We start from the raw sequence: 16132 nt of genomic DNA, 5'->3' as shown, positions 1-16132 counted from the left end.
TTTGGAAAAGATCAGTCGCTATCAAATAGAATAATTTGCAGGTCGTTGATTGAACTATCCGTTTATCACCGTCGAGCACGGTCTAACTTTAACCAATCAGATCACCGTTTTTGAACGGACAGTTGCTTTTCGCTGTCGTCACACCTAATTCACGCCCGCAGCTGCCAGTAAGTCCTCACAGGACACTGATCGGACCAAACCAGCGCTGGTTTAGATAAAGAATGATAATTTGAAGCCTGACGAGATAGATTGTGTGAACTCATAATCGACGGTGATGTTGTGATCTAGCGAATCCTGCTGCTTCTCGAGGAACTTAAAGACTTTCAAAAGCCCAGGATGAGTCAACAACAGCAAAACTATTGTAGTATTAGGGATCAGCTTCATCTAGTTATATAATTTTAGTTCTTTTATTAATACTGAAAATCAAGACACAACATCAGTTCCAAACATCAATGCGAAGAGCGATAATATAAACAGAAAAAGTCACGAAATTTGTAATATTTCTATAAATAACATCATTAATTATAATTCATTCCAGTTGCAAATGGTAAACTTAAACTGCAGTTTCTGGCCACAAACTAAACTATAACAATATCAATGTTCTCATTGCACGTCATCCAAATTACATATAACAGCAATAATTATTTTGAAAGTATCCACCATTATTTACAATCCAAGTGAGAGCAGTCTGAGTTCATGTAATTTAAGTGCCTGCATGGATCGTCATGTCGAACACACATTAGTGGACTAATCCACTAAATGGGATTTTAGATCTTTTGCTCTGGTCGAAAACCTTTTTACGGTCCCTAATTAAACCACCTCCTCCTTTTGTCCTTTATTTACATTCCCTGATGAGACAAAGGAGGTAGGCAGGCATGTGTCATCTTCACATTGCTAGATTTGTTTTAACGGTGACCCAGATGTTTCTTGAAAAATGAATGTGAGCGGCTGCAAATCTCATTCAATTTGATAAAAAAAAAACAACTTTCCCGCCTCTCCACTGTTTCTCGAGCTGGATTTTCTGGGGTTGATTTCCCATAAGAGGAAGTGATGGTACAAACACAGCTGAGAAACTTGTGTTGAAGGAATCAAATGAATTCAGTTACTTTGAACTGAGGTTCCAGCAGCCCTCAAGCACAGAATCAATTTGATACCCCAAACCACATGGGTTTACGACAGACATAATCATGCATGTACACACATAAACACATTTTCCCACCCTCTCACAGTGAATCCCTTAATAAAAGGGGGAAATTGGTTTGGTGGCAGTGCAAACATGGTCTGTTGTGTTATTAAAGTCAGAGTGTTTGTGCAGCAAGGCCGAGTTCCCAGCGTCCTCATCATTCAGCTCTCAGGAGAAATGGGCCCTTTGACCCCTGCAGGGTCTCACTCACTCAATGTCACCTGGCACTGGACAGTGTCCATTTTTTTCTTCTATTCTGTATATGTGTGATGCATTTCATTTGTACACTACGCAGTATTTTTCTTCATGTTTGTGGCAGTATTTATGAAATAATCCCATGGCGACACACCGATTAACACTCAGTCTCCAACACTGTTAATGCAACCTTTGTACTTTCAGCCGACAAGGCCCGAGTTCTGTCCGTGTCAGTGCAAGTAGCACCAGCAGCTAGCGTCACTTTGTCGACAGTTGAGACATGTAAATTACTGTAATGACAGCAGAAACCCACAGGTTTGTCTAGACTGCCAGAGGAATGCATTCGGTACTCTACGCTGTGCTGGTGCACAAGAGACCTGTTGTCTTTCTAGGCTGCTCCGCTGCCTCTGACACCAAGCAGCTCACAAGGAAATGGTCTCTCAGCAGCAACAAAGTGCATTTTGCAAAGTTTCATCCATATATTGTGAAATGTATGCAGCATCAGTGTAAAGTACAAACACACAAGTATGAGAGAATTTTTTTTAATTTACCAATCCAAGGCTCATTTATTTAATTTCTAACTAAACATCTACAATTAAGGAAAGCAATTCCACCACAGTGCAACATTCCTCACTTAAATGCAGTTTACAAAAGATATTCCACCCTAAGGCCACTGCTAAACATTAACCCCTAAGTGTGTTTACACAAAACACAATGGATCAGGAAGTTGCCAATTTTCCAAGGCTCTTTACAAAGAGGCTGACTAATAAATTAGCTAGCTATTACCTGCTGGATGCCCACTGACAGGAGTTGTTAAAAGTCATTAGCCGGGTTGTGGTAGTGACACAAAATCGTTCTTTAGCTCAGAGAGCGGGTCAGAGTGTATCAGTGAAATAGTTGGCTGACAGCAAGCGTGGGTCCACAGGGCCAGAGGGCTCAGGAATCTGACCTCTGTCCTCACACATGCCTCACCTCTAGGAAAACAGTCAGGAGCAGTCACATGCAAACCACGTTTTAAATGCAGTAATGTGTCAATATGCAGCAGCACATGGTACAAACAACAACAAGCTTTTGCATCTAGTATTTTAAATTCATGAATATCAGTATAGTCAAACAATGTTCCTCCAGAAATATTTCCACATCACATAATACTCACAGCAGCTCAAATAACAAATTGGAAAATGTCAGTTATGCTCTTATCCATTCTGTATCAGCAGAAGTACTTTAATGTTCGATTATGCATTCACACATTGTTAAAGGACAACTTTAGGACAAAATAAAAAAAGGACACAAATAAATAAAATGGTTTCACTTTACATCCGAATGCGCACAAACATACTCCCACCACTCTATCAACAGTACAACCAGCAGGAGTCCTCCGGCTCTTGGACACACTCTACACTCTGTATGTCTATGTAATATAAAGCCTGCCATTCGGGTCCTCTCCAGGCCTCAGGAGCAGTATTTATGGACTGTGACTGACCCACATTCAAAGCTCAAAGGCACAACAGTGGACAATATCTTCAGACGACCAAACTACTGAGTCAAATTTTGCTTTGTCCCAACATCAGATTGACTTGATTTTATGCATAAATGGTTGACTAAATGTGATTCCATATGTAATTTAGCTCATATTTTCTACCAGTAAAACAATATGAAATGCAGCTTCACACTGCAGCACATGCTTAAGTACTGCATAGGTCTCGTAGTTCCTCAAAATATAATGTTACACTGTATGTGTATATTGCAGAGCAGCTGGATTTCATTACACTGAGAGTTTATGATCAATGTTCCGCTTTAAAGAAACACTATTTTTACAGTCTAAGACATATTATTTGACAATGAAAATATCACCCATCCAACTGGAGGATTAAGGCCTCAAAATAGTTGAAGATTGATGATGTTAGACCTATCTATGCTCTAATACTATAATAAAGATTATATTTTCCTGAAAGTCTGCAGACAATTGCACTTATTTTTCAAAATGTATATACCACAGGTCTACGTACTACAGCCTCTAATGTCTCACATTGTCAAAGCTCTCTTACAGTGAACAGATTGAACATGCACACACTAGAAAATGTAAACCAGCTATTCTGAGTATGTACACTGTATCAAGCCAGAGATAAAAAAAAAAAAAAAAACCTTATCAATTTTACCTTACAGAGCTCCGGTTACATTCATTACATATTTTGAATTTCAAAGTTATGATGCTAAATTCCACGACAGATGCATAATCTCCCTCCCCGACTCACAGCGTGCACAGGCACACAAAGACACGCAAGATACTGAAGGTAACGATGACCTTTTCAGCGTGCCATTAAACACTGGTGAAAGGCCAGTGTCTGTTCTCGTCCCGCAATGCACAGGGGCCACAACAGAGCTCCTTTCAACAGCTCTCTGTGTGTGTGTGTAGGTGTGTGTGTGTGTGTGTGTGTGTGTGTGTGTGTGTGTGTGTGTGTGTGTGTGTGTGTGTGTGTGTGTGTGTGTGTGTGTGTGTGTGTGTGTGTGTGCATGCTTGTGAGGCTAACCAGAGGCGGGTGACTCTTTGAAAAGGTGAGGGGCGTTTGGCGTTTTCTGCTGGTTTAATATTACCAGAGAGCAGTGCCTTGTATTCTCCAGGTCAACCCAAGACAACAAAGCCTTGGTGGTACAATGCTGAGGCCCTGCTTTGTCCCAAATGTGGCATCGATAGTAGGCCAAGAATTACCGCAACCACTTTCTCATCGCTCAAACACGGACAGAAAGACAAGTCCAAAAAAGCAGACATGAAAAAATAAAGTTGAGAGAGAAACTTAATCCATAACAAAGCAGGCCAAACTAAACATAAAAAGAGAATACCCTTTGATTTTGGTCAAAATTTGATACTTAGTGTTTCCTGCTGGAAAGGACTAAAGACGACTTTCCACCGATTATCATTAGCCAAGAAGATTCCTTCAGTGTACTTTTCAAAGCAAAACTAAAAGATTCCCTTCCACACAATGTGGTGCTAACCTTTCACTTTGCACACACACACTTCTGAGTGCTCCCGAGCTGATCTGGTAATAAGTCACTGTCAGAGGCAGCAGAACGTGTCCAGTGTGTGGACAATGTCAGGAGGGAGGAACCAAAACAAAAAAAAACAGAAATGTGACTTTAAACAGAGAAGCGGCTTCAACATGATGGACCAAGCCCTCTATACATACGTGTGTGTGTGTGTGTGTGTGTGTGTGTGTGTGTGTGTGTGTGTGTGTGTGTGTGTGTGTGTGTGTTATCCAACGACAGATTGATTACAAAGCGTGTCAAACAGCAGACATTTAGGGGATGAAAGACGGAAGAAAATGTACATGGATGAAAAAAACGTTGTGAAATTCACACCTATACCTGAACTCAAAGGCATGTCTCTTTACACACTAACTTATGAGCAGCCACCATGAATGTTCAGCCCCACAATAAACTGCTACAACAACAATAACAAAAACACAATAACGACTGAACTATAAAACAACAGATCTCTCCTTCCAGGACAGCAAGCAGCAAAGAAATAAAAAACAAAAAACAAAACGTAGCCTACTTCTTCTACTTCCAACTGTATTCTTAAACGCACACACATTCCCTCCCAGTATGCAAAGCACTCACCGCGTGTGAAGTGTGTGTGTGTAAGAGTCGTCCCCTGTCGAAGTGCAGCACTCCCGTTAAGAGGCCAAACTCTGCTGTGGCTCTGGAAGCTCCCTGCCTCCCCCTCCCACCCGGGCCTGTCATGTGACTCAGCACTTAAAGCAACACGACACGCCCACTTCCTCCAAAAGACCCCCCCCCCCCACCACCACCTCCCTCCCTTCCTCCTTCCATCCCAAAAAAACAACCAAAAAAAACCTCGTCTGCACAAAGAAAGTAGAAACTTCTAGTAGAGATCACATTAGACGAAGAAAAACGTGTTTGTCAGTAGCAGTGGTGAGCAACAACAACAAACAAAAACAACTGTGCACCTCTACCTTAGGGTCGCCTCCAGCCTTTTGGCCAGCTTCATGCCCCTCTCCTTTACTCCCAGAATAATTTACAACCCTAATTACCTTCCCGACCCTCTCATCTGCTCCTTGGGCTCTGCATTCATAACATCCCACTCATTCCTCTCACACAGACCTGACACACATCACATCAGACTACTAGGATTCCCTATGACACTGCTGACTGGCTTTACTTTTAGTTTTCGAGATATTAATTAACATTCTGACACAACACCTTTGGAGTATCAGTGTCTTTCGCACATCAGGGTTTCACAGTTTTGGGAAATACTTATTGATTGATGCAAAATCTAAGTTTTGAAAACAAAATACACAGAGAAAACAGTTTTTTGTTAAAGCCAAAGCAATCAGGCATTGCTCTGTGCTGCAGAATGAGCAGAGGATGTGGTGACACTTGTTTTTTCTCAAAAATGGCAGAAAATTATGAAATGTGGGGGGAAGAAGTGTTGAATAATCCTTCCGTAACTAAGCAGAAATGTTTGGCAAGGGTGGCAATCACACCCTCACACATTTCAACGATAAAAATCATTAGCGTGTCAAAAATATTTGTATTATCACACAAAAAGCGAGCAGCGAAAAAAAAGTGACCATTTTCCAATTGAATAAATAATACTTAAGAGGGGAGGCCAAACTAAGAATAACAGTTTAACCTAAAAAAATTTAAAAGCTGAAGAAATTTACACTGACAAGTCCTTCAATCTTTTTGAATTACCAGAAATGCTGCATTCACTTAATTCTTTAAAAACCTGAGAACAAACCAATTGTTTTGCCTAATTACTACTCTCATGTATATTTGCGTAATTAAAGAGGAAGGACACAGCTGTCTCCAGCCTCACAGGATGTGTAATTATACACTGGTGCAGTGGCTTCACTCACACACACACACACACACACACACACACACACACACACACACACACACACACACACGCACACACACACGCACTGAGGGCAGCACCTGCATTCCTTGAAATGAACAGCCATGTTCCTGAAAAAACAGGCACAATTGGTCAGAAAGATGAATTTGTTTCATGTCATTATGCAGACAGCTGCCAAGACAAACTGTTCTCCAACTCTACGCTGGCACCTCAGAGCTGGACGCCTGTTACACCCAGAGCATTATGGACCTTCTGGGTTCTGTACTATACCAACAAACACATAAAACCCAAACACACACACAAACATAGATCTGACCTTGTAAGTGGGATAAAAACCAGGTCTTAACCAAATATGGAGTTAAAATAAACCTTCGCTGTACTTAGTTTTTACAATGTGGAAAACCTAATATTTTCCCCAAACTAAGGGGCCCCCTCTCTTACAACCTCTCCTTCTTTGCCTTCTTTTCATCTCCCTCTGTCTGAAGCTCCACTTTATCGCCCCAATAAACCCCCGCACCCCGTTTAAACTGGAGATACTAAAAGTGTAGATAAACCTGACAGGAGCGCCTGGTGGGATGAGGAGTTGGTTCCTGCTTGTTGGGTTTTTAATCACCTCAGCTCTATTTTCATGTATGGAACAGCATATCCCAGTGGAGGCTTTGAAGCCTGGATCCTCTTTACAAAAAATGTTTCTGTGGATTATTCAGACATGACCATGAGACGATATTACACAAGCAAACTACAGCTGAGAAAAAAAAAAAAAAATCATGGTTTCACAAATGTTATTAATAGTTTAAAATATACCTTTTGTGAGATAAAAATCCCCTCCCCTCAGGAGCTTCTTGTTAAGGACTCTGACTCCTGATTGAACCCTGCATGCATGAAGAGTGTGCCAGCTGTCATTTGTTTGATCCAACATAACTTGGCATGCTCTTTTATAACGGAGCTGCTGCCCTGCTGGGGACATGGCCTTTTCAGCTAAAAAAAAAAACATCTTCATTTTGAGGAGACGGGAGGATGCAATGACTAAAAGCCGATGTCAGGGCTGATGTTTCTGGGCTGAGCTGAGCCAAGATGGTGTCATGGATTGGCAGGCCGAGCATAGAGCTGCCTGTCTGACCCATGACAGCGTTCCTCGCAGCTGTCCAAGGACTGTCATTACACAGAAATCTGACAGATAGAAGCAGCGTAGACTCACTGGGTGAATTATATTAAATGCTTTACAGAGTGTTTTCATTTTCTCTACAGAAAAGGTAGAGTGAAGTGAAGTAATCAAATGGGAAGACTGGGAGACATTTTAAATGAATATATAGGGATGCATGGAGGTGAGTTAGATGCGAAGGATAAAGCATCAGTTCTACCCCACAACTCCATAACTAGTTTAACAAATGATTACTCTTTAGCTGCAGTGAATGTTGAAGTTTCTGAGAAGAATAGAAAACTTGAGCAGCATTATCGCTTGTATGATTCTCTTGTGCTGCCCATGTGAAAGGTGTGGGTGGTGACCACAGAATACCTAAATGTTAACTTTGCGTGTGTCTCTTTTCTTTTTTTTTTTCTAGCTTGCCAAAAGGATATACCAAAGCCTCTATGCAGCATATAAAGATAATCTGAAATGTGTCTCCATGTGTACGCACGAGTCACACTGAGGACTTCACTTCTGTTTGGGGACAAAAAGCCTGAATGTAAATGATAAAATTCTGGGATGAAGATTTGGGTTTAAAGTTAAAATAATCTTAGGTTTAGGTTTGAGGTAGAATTACTTTAAACCTCCAGGAAATTAATGTAAGTCAATGCAATGTCTTCTGAGGTGATGAAAACACTGTGTGTGTATGTTTATGGAGGTATCACATGAATCCAGTTCCCCGGGTAAAAGCGGAAGTACTTCCTTGTATTGGAGGATTTAGCCAAATTAGACCCAGTCAGTGCTTTGAAAACAGAGTCTGCAGCCTCACAACAGCTGCCCACTCTGAACCATGTCATGTATATACATACACATGTGTGTATGTGTGTATGTGTGTGTGTGTGTGTATGAATACTAACACCGAGCCGAACGGGTGATCTTTTGTTTGGTATGTTTCGGACTGTAAACTGCAGTGGACTTGAATGCAGCACTGACACAAAGCTTTCATGAGCTCCAGGCTTGATACCTTCCAGGTGTGAGGCCGACTACCTGTGTGACAGCATCTCCTGCTGGTTGCTGGAAGAGTTGCAACAGCACAGGCAGTTGAACAGGGCTGTTAAACATCTCACACACATCCTCAACTGTTCCTCATGCTACAAACCATCACAGCACAGGCAGATGAACTTCAGCATGATATTGATCTCTACGGGTTTCAACTATGCAGAACAATATTTTCATTGATCAACCATTTCTGATATTTAGCCAACTGTGCGTCTGACATTTTCTGATGTATGATAATTGTCCTGAAAAGAAAAGTAAAATTTGGGTAAATTAGTATTTACTTTGAAATAAACAAACTGGGTCTCCTGGTGACCTACTAATCTAAAACCAACACATCCCTGCTTTGAATCCATCAGAGGATCTTTTGTAGGAGGTCATCCCCGTTTCTCAACCCATAACATACTGAATAATAGATCAGCTGTGTGGCTCTGTGCACTGTACAGTAATGGCAAAATGCTAAATTAGTCAATTTTTACCACAATTTACTGACATTAATATAACTGCCAATAATTTTTATTATATTATTTCAGCGCACTTTCGGCAATAAAACCTGTCTCAAATCAAATTTGGTAAAAAGCTATAACATGTATACACTTTACAATGTAAGAAGACAATCATGGAAAATATAACATGATAGCAAATATATGGACAGTGACCTTTAAACAACAATGAAAACTTGAAATAAAGAACAAATATAAGACCAACATAAAACGTAAGCTAATTAACCATGTTCAGTCCATAGTGGTGATGGAAATGTATCCGAGAAGTTGATACTGGCTAAATAATAAACCAGACTCTGCTACTGCCTCATCCTGCAGTCCAACGGACACACCCACCGTAAAACTTTCCATCCTACTTCTGCTCATTAAATTATATTTTAACAGATACATGCCTGGTAAACCTCAACAAAACACTGAAACAGAGTACAAAGTCTTATTTAAATGGCCCTAATCGTAGGTAAATAAAGTACTTCAACAGAATGGCTTCAATCCCGCAACAACGTAATGCTCCAGCATGTGTAATCAAGTAGTGGTGACACATTGATGATTCGTCCTGTGTGATTGAGATCAAGAGAATGGGAATTAATCTAATGGATAACTGACACATAAGTATTAGTCTGTAAAGGAAAACCTTCACTTAAAATTAATTTGTTTTAAAATGTTTTTTATTCTATCTGTAGTGTTAAAAATTGTGTGCTTATACATGCCTTGCAAATGTCAACAAAACACTGAAACAGATTACCATATTGTTTTTGAATAAAAAAGGTTTCTCCAGCCAAACTGTTGTGCAATCAAACTTCCCGTTTATTGCCAAGGTTTCATTTTCATGAACCAGGAAATAGAAACCTAAAGGGAGTTAACTACTGCTCTCTCAGACACAGAGATCAGATACTCAACAGCAGCAGACTAATGCAGGTACTGTAAACTCTCTTATTTTCTGTGGCAAGATTTTAATTTGCTTTGGCTTCCATTCATGTGACTGCTCAGGCATTTAGTTCCAGTCTTAATTGTCACCGTTTCTCTGCTTAAAATTACTCTGAAGGTGAAAACAACATTTAAAGATACGATGCAGGACAGTTTTTTTCTGTTAGATTTTGTATGGAGCAGATTACACTGCACTTTGTTAAGATTCTCTGAAACTTTTGCAGCATCACAAGCATACAGATACACATATTCACAGACTTCAGAAACTAGAAACATTAAATTATTTTGTTTAATTTCCTGGTTTGTAAATTTGTTATGATTCCTCATGAAGCAAAACCTGGATTAACAAATAAGAAATAATTAATTGTGATTTATGTTTTTAATTTATTAAGAAAAAATATTTGTTTCTGATGCATTTTCACTGCGAGTGATCCTAGTTCTTTGTAAAAGTGTATTCAGAGGTTATCTGAAGCGAACACGAGCCGCCTGCATTAGACTGATCAAACAAATTAATCTTTAACTACAACATTCTCTCTGTTGTTATCACTCAGCTGCAGGTCGGCAAGCAAAAGCTATCTGTGGAAACAAAATAAATATTTCATACTGAAATGACATTGAAATATGACCACTTGATTGAAGTGAACCTGACTGCCTATAATAAATAAATAAATAAACTCATTAATAAACTAAAGACTTAACTTTGTAAAATGTTTGCACAAAAGGTGTACACAACATTTAAAGATATGATGCAGCGCACGTTTTTTTTCTGTTAGATTTTGGATGGAGCGGATTACACTGCACTTTCCTGGCTTCTAAATGTGTTACGATTTCTCATGAAAAAGAAACTGGACGGAAAAAAAACATTGCCCCACCTCTCTGACATTTTAAACATACTCAGGTTCATTCCTCATACTGGTTTGAGTCTGACTGGCCAGTATTATCCAGAGGAGTGATAACAACAAACAAAACTTGTTTGAATGTTCATACGGCCTCATGACTATTACTTTAAGACAGCCTGAAAAAGTTTTGAGCCCATCTTTTAGACGATCAAATTACCTATTTATCAAAATATAAACACATTCTAAAATATACTGATGCATTAAATGCATCCCTAGTTACAAATACATGTATGGAATGAGAATGTACAGTCTGGATGAACAATAAAACTCATAACTTCTTTAATATCTTTACAGGATGATGACGATGTCAGGAAGAATCACGGGTTGCTGCGCTGCTCTGTTCCTTGTTCTTACCTCTGTGTCAGCGGTACAGAGGCTCAATTCAATCAATGATTTGAAAAAAATCAAGTTTGGCCAGTCTGTGCCCAAGCACAGTCTTCTGCTGCTCCACTGGTTTGTCGACACAGTTGACTTGGACAATAATGATCTCATACAGCTGACCTTTGACCCGAACAGTGGTGATTATGGCTCACATCATTATGGCAACTTTGAAAGGATGCTTGAGCAACTGCCTCAGGGAAATACCAGATACCGATACTACACTGTTGGCAATCTCAATCGAGAGAGTTCGTTGGACCTTCCTTCTTACGTTGTCCACCCCGGGCCGGAGTATGATGGAAGAAACATGGATCGGATCATATTCAGAGTCAGGGAGCAGAATTTGGAGTGGCAAGATGGACAGATAATAGACCGGGTCTATATCACGCAGCATTACGAGACTACTGAAAATCTGGGGACAATGTATAATCCAGATCTTACATATCAGGTCAGTAACCACCTTTTGAGACAGATAAGAGAGTTCTCTATGGAAGCGAATGAATGGAACTCACTGACGGATCTCAGAGACCGCTATGGAAGCAACGCTAACAACTCCCAGTTAGGGCACATTAGAAACACATGGGGTGACCTGGCTGGTCTCGGACTGCTGTTGTTTATTGTGATCGCTGAAAAGCACTCCACCAAGCAACCCAAGAAAAAACCACAGCCTGCAGCAAGAAGGAACACTAAACCCGATTTTGTTGTCAATATCCCCAAAAGAGGACCAACTAGTGTTCGTGTGAATTTTGTAAGTCAGGCACAGAATCAGACAAGAGAGATAAAACTTGAAGTGACAACAGGCAAATATGGAAAAGCCCAAATTCTTTGGAGAAATGTTCCTAGACATTTTCTACACAAAGGTGTGATGGTAGTGCTTTACAAAAATAATGAGGATGAGAAAGCCATGACGTACAAGTCTATTGGGAACACAGAGTCAGGCAGTTTTGAGACATCAGTACCCCTGAGCGAAGGCCTTCAGGTCCGGCTGCACGAGGTGAGGAAACTGTGTCTCTTCTGGGAAGGCAGCGGAGAGGAGATATTAAGAGGTACTGAGTTTAAGAATCCCCAAGCAGTCAATATAACAGGCTACGATGCAAAACTACAACTCTTTGCAAAAGATGGTAAAGCTTGTGCTCGCTTATATGTGAAAAGGTATTTTAGTGATTGGAGGTCAGCATTTTCAAAGTCTTGGGTTGGGTTCTATAACTCTGCCAACAAAACCACAAATGACTATGAATGGTGGAAATGGCAATGGGCAACAAAATTCAAACCAAACACAGATTTCCATGACTTCTATTATGATATCTATGAGTATCACTCAGGCATGACTATTGCTCCAGGGGTCCAAGCAAGATTCATACTGAAGGACGAGGAAGTGAAAGCACACACACCAAGCTGGAGTGAATGAAGACCACTGGAGACACACTGTAGACAATCCTTGTATATAAAATATGATGTATAGACATAATTCCAAGCTCATTGCAAAATACAGTCCAGAAGACAATGAAATTGTGGCAGAATTAAAAGAAATGCAAGTCATTCCTTGTGTCTGTGAGTTCATTGCAGATATACTGCACAGGTGTATATGTTGACAGATTAGGAATTGTTGTACTGAAATGTGAAACTGGGTTTGTGCTACTTTAGAAAAAGTGTGTCCATAAAATGGTTTGACCATAAAGCACGGACAAGTTGAGTTTTACACTGTAAAATGTCTATTTTTGTTACAATATTAATCAAATGTAAGGGATCATGATTGTTTGTGTATGTTTAATAAAAATGCTATCAACACATTTGGATTTCTAAACTCCCAAATATGATAAATACATACAGTATAGATTTTATGACTCTCCAAAATGTTTTTCTGTTGTTTGCTTTGTTTTTCTTCCATACTTGAATTTATTGTGCACTATAGTGTCTTATTTTGTAAACGTTGTTTGATTAAATTTGAGATAGTGGCTCTGTAACAGGCTTGTGATGAAAGACCAAAATACTCTCAATCACTGATCTTAAACAACGTGCAATGAAGTCTTCAGGGTTTCAGTCCAGCCCAGGCTACTCAGTCTACTTTAATTCAGACAACAAAGCCAGAGCAAAAAAAGTTCAGTGATCACAAAGAGATGTGTAGCGTGAATTCAGGTGATGTAATCTTGGTTTGGACTAAAAACCTGCAGACTCTGACCACTATGGTACAGTTTGAAGCATCTGTTGTAAATGACAAAGTTGGACATTAGAAAGGTTTACAGCTCTATTTACAAGACTGCCGTTCCTAAATAACACTACAAAGTCGTATTTAATGGCCCTTATTGTAGGTAATAAAGTACTTCAACAGAATGGCTTCAATCATAAATAATAAACCGGACTCTGCTACTGCTTCATCCTGCAGTCCAACGGACACACCCACCGTAAAACTTTCCATCCTACTTCTGCTCATTAAATTATATTTTAACAGATACATGCCTGGTAAACCTCAACAAAACACTGGAACAGAGTACAAAGTCTTATTTAAATGGCCCTAATTGTAGGTAATAAAGTACTTCAACAGAATGGCTTCAATTCCGCAACCACGTAATGCTCCAGCATGTGTAATCAAGTAGTTGTTTTATCAAGTAGTTTGTTTTAAAATGTTTTTTATTCTATCTGTAGTGTTACAAATTGTGTGCTTATACATGCCTTGCAAACGTCAACAAAACACTGAAACAGAGTACCATATTGTTTTTGAATAAAAAAAGGTTTCTCTATCCAAACTGTTGTGCAATCAAACTTCCTGTTTGTTGCCAAAGTTCCATTTTCATGAACCAGGAAATAGAAACCTAAAGGGAGTTAACTACTGTTCTCTCACAGACACAGAGATCAGATACTCAACAGCAGCAGACTAATGCAGGTACTGTAAACTCTCTTATTTTCTGCATTTCGGCATTTAGTTCCAGTCTTAATTGTCACCGTTTCTCTGCTTAAAAATTACTCTGAAGGTGAAAACAACATTTAAACATACGATGCAGGACAGTTTTTTTCTGTTAGATTTTGTATGGAGCAGATTACACTGCACTTTGTTAAGATTCTCTGAAACTTTTGCAGCATCACAAGCATACAGATACACATATTCACAGACTTCAGAGCCTGGACACATTAAATTACTTCATTTCATTTCCCGGCTTGTACATGTATTATGATTTCTCATGAAGCAAAACCTGGATTAACAAATAATAAATAATTGATTGCGATTCATGTTTTTAATTTATTAAGAAAAAAATATTCGTTTCCGATGCATTTTCACTGCGAGTGATCCTAGTTCTTTGTAAAAGTGTATTCAGAGGTTATCTGAAGCGAACACGAGCCGCCTGCATTAGACTGATCAAACAAATTAGTCTTTTAACTACAACATTCTCTCTGTTATTATCACTCAGCTGCAGGTCGGCAAGCAAAAACTATCTGTGGAAACAAAATAAATATTTCATACTGAAATGACATTGAAATATGACCACTTGATTGAAGTGACCCTGACTGCCTATAATAAATAAATAAATAAATAAATAAATAAACTCATTAACAAACTAAAGACTTAACTTTGTAAAAAAAAAAAGGTTTGCACAAAAGGTGTACACAACATTTAAAGATATGATGCAGCACAGTTTTTTTTTCTGTTAGATTTTGGATGGAGCGGATTACACTGCACTTTCCTGGCTTCTAAATGTGTTACGATTTCTCATGAAAAAGAAACTGGACGGAAAAAAAACATTGCCCCACCTCTCTGACATTTTAAACATACTCAGGTTCATTCCTCATACTGGTTTGAGTCTGACTGGCCAGTATTATCCAGAGGAGTGATAACAACAAACAAAACTTGTTTGAATGTTCATATGGCCACATGACCATTACTTTAAGACAGCCTGAAAAAGTTTTGAGCCCATCTTTTAGACGATCAAATTACCTATTTATCAAAATATAAACACGTTCTAAAATATACTGATGCATTAGATGCATCCCTAGTTACAAATACATGTATGGAATGAGAATGTACAGTCTGGATGAACAATAAAACTCATAACTTCTTTAATTAATCTTTACAGGATGATGACGATGTCAGGAAGAATCACGGGTTGCAGCGCTGCTCTGTTCCTTGTTCTTACCTCTGTGTCAGCGGTACAGAGGCTCGATTCAATCAATGATTTGAGAAGAATCCAGTTTGGCCAGTTTGGCGGGTGTGTGCCCAAGCACAGTCTTCTGCTGCTCCACTGGTTTGCAAACACAGCTGACATTAGTCACAATATCGTACGGCTGACATTTAACCCAGACGGTGATGAGTATGGGTCACATCATTATGGCAACTATGAAGAGATGCTTGATCCACTGCCTCGGGGAAATACCAGATACCAATACTACACTATTGGCAATCTCAATCAACGTGTAACGCAACTTCCACATCATGTCGTCTACCCCCGGCCTGAGTATAACGGAAGAAACATGGACCGGATCATAGTCAGAATCAGGGAGCCGAACACGGGACAGCAAGCTGTACAGACAATAGACCAGGTCTACATCACACAGCATCATCCTGCACGTCAGTTGGGAGAATATGATCCACAACATACATACCAGGTCACGACCAACCTCTTAAGAGAGCTCAGACATTTCCCATTGGAAGGAAACCTTGAGTTATTGACCACTCTCAGAGACCGCTTTGGAAGAAACATTAATGACAACCACTTGAGTCACATAAGAAAGATGTGGGGTAACCTTGCTTGTCTTGGACTGTTGTTGTCTATTGTGTTCCAGGAAAGGTTCGACTTCACGCTTCAGTCTGCACCAAGAGCAATTGTTCAACAGGATTTCTGGGGTGACTTTCGAGACTGTGCTGCTTCTGTTTTATGTTGTGTTTTCTTTACGTTTTGCATTTTAATGATAATTGCATTGGTTATCGCAGGTAACATGAAATGAGAGAAAGCATGTTCCCAGATATCGTCTAAACCAAATGACAATTAGGACCAA

At 39.6% G+C, this 16132-nt stretch overlaps 2 protein-coding genes across 6 annotated transcripts in view; one reads left to right on the top strand and one right to left on the bottom strand.

Moving 5' to 3' along the window:
• The window catches only part of septin9a (septin 9a), a 72533-nt gene that overhangs the window by 16196 nt on the left and 40205 nt on the right, over positions 1 to 16132 (bottom strand). The window contains exon 1 of one of the 5 annotated variants that reach the window (XM_069149217.1): positions 4997 to 5083. The exons of the other annotated variants lie outside the window; for them this stretch is intronic. The gene's annotated coding sequence lies outside the window, so the exon portion shown is untranslated. Of the gene's footprint in view, positions 1 to 4996; positions 5084 to 16132 lie in introns of those variants that run through there. 5 annotated transcript variants of the gene reach the window in all.
• On the top strand, positions 9807 to 12685 carry LOC138198073 (uncharacterized). The gene is made up of 2 exons (XM_069149218.1): positions 9807 to 9860; positions 11063 to 12685. The coding sequence occupies exon 2, from the start codon at positions 11064 to 11066 to the stop codon at positions 12552 to 12554; it is 1491 nt and encodes a 496-aa protein (XP_069005319.1). The 5' UTR covers positions 9807 to 9860; position 11063; the 3' UTR covers positions 12555 to 12685.

This window comes from Embiotoca jacksoni, unplaced genomic scaffold (assembly GCF_022577435.1).
Source record: "Embiotoca jacksoni isolate LCO1_2020_lvr unplaced genomic scaffold, fEmbJac1.0.p SCAF_15, whole genome shotgun sequence".
In the NCBI taxonomy this organism is placed as follows: domain Eukaryota; kingdom Metazoa; phylum Chordata; class Actinopteri; family Embiotocidae; genus Embiotoca; species Embiotoca jacksoni.
The sequence above is the reverse complement of the archived record's forward strand: the minus strand, read 5'-3'. Positions and strand labels throughout refer to the sequence as shown.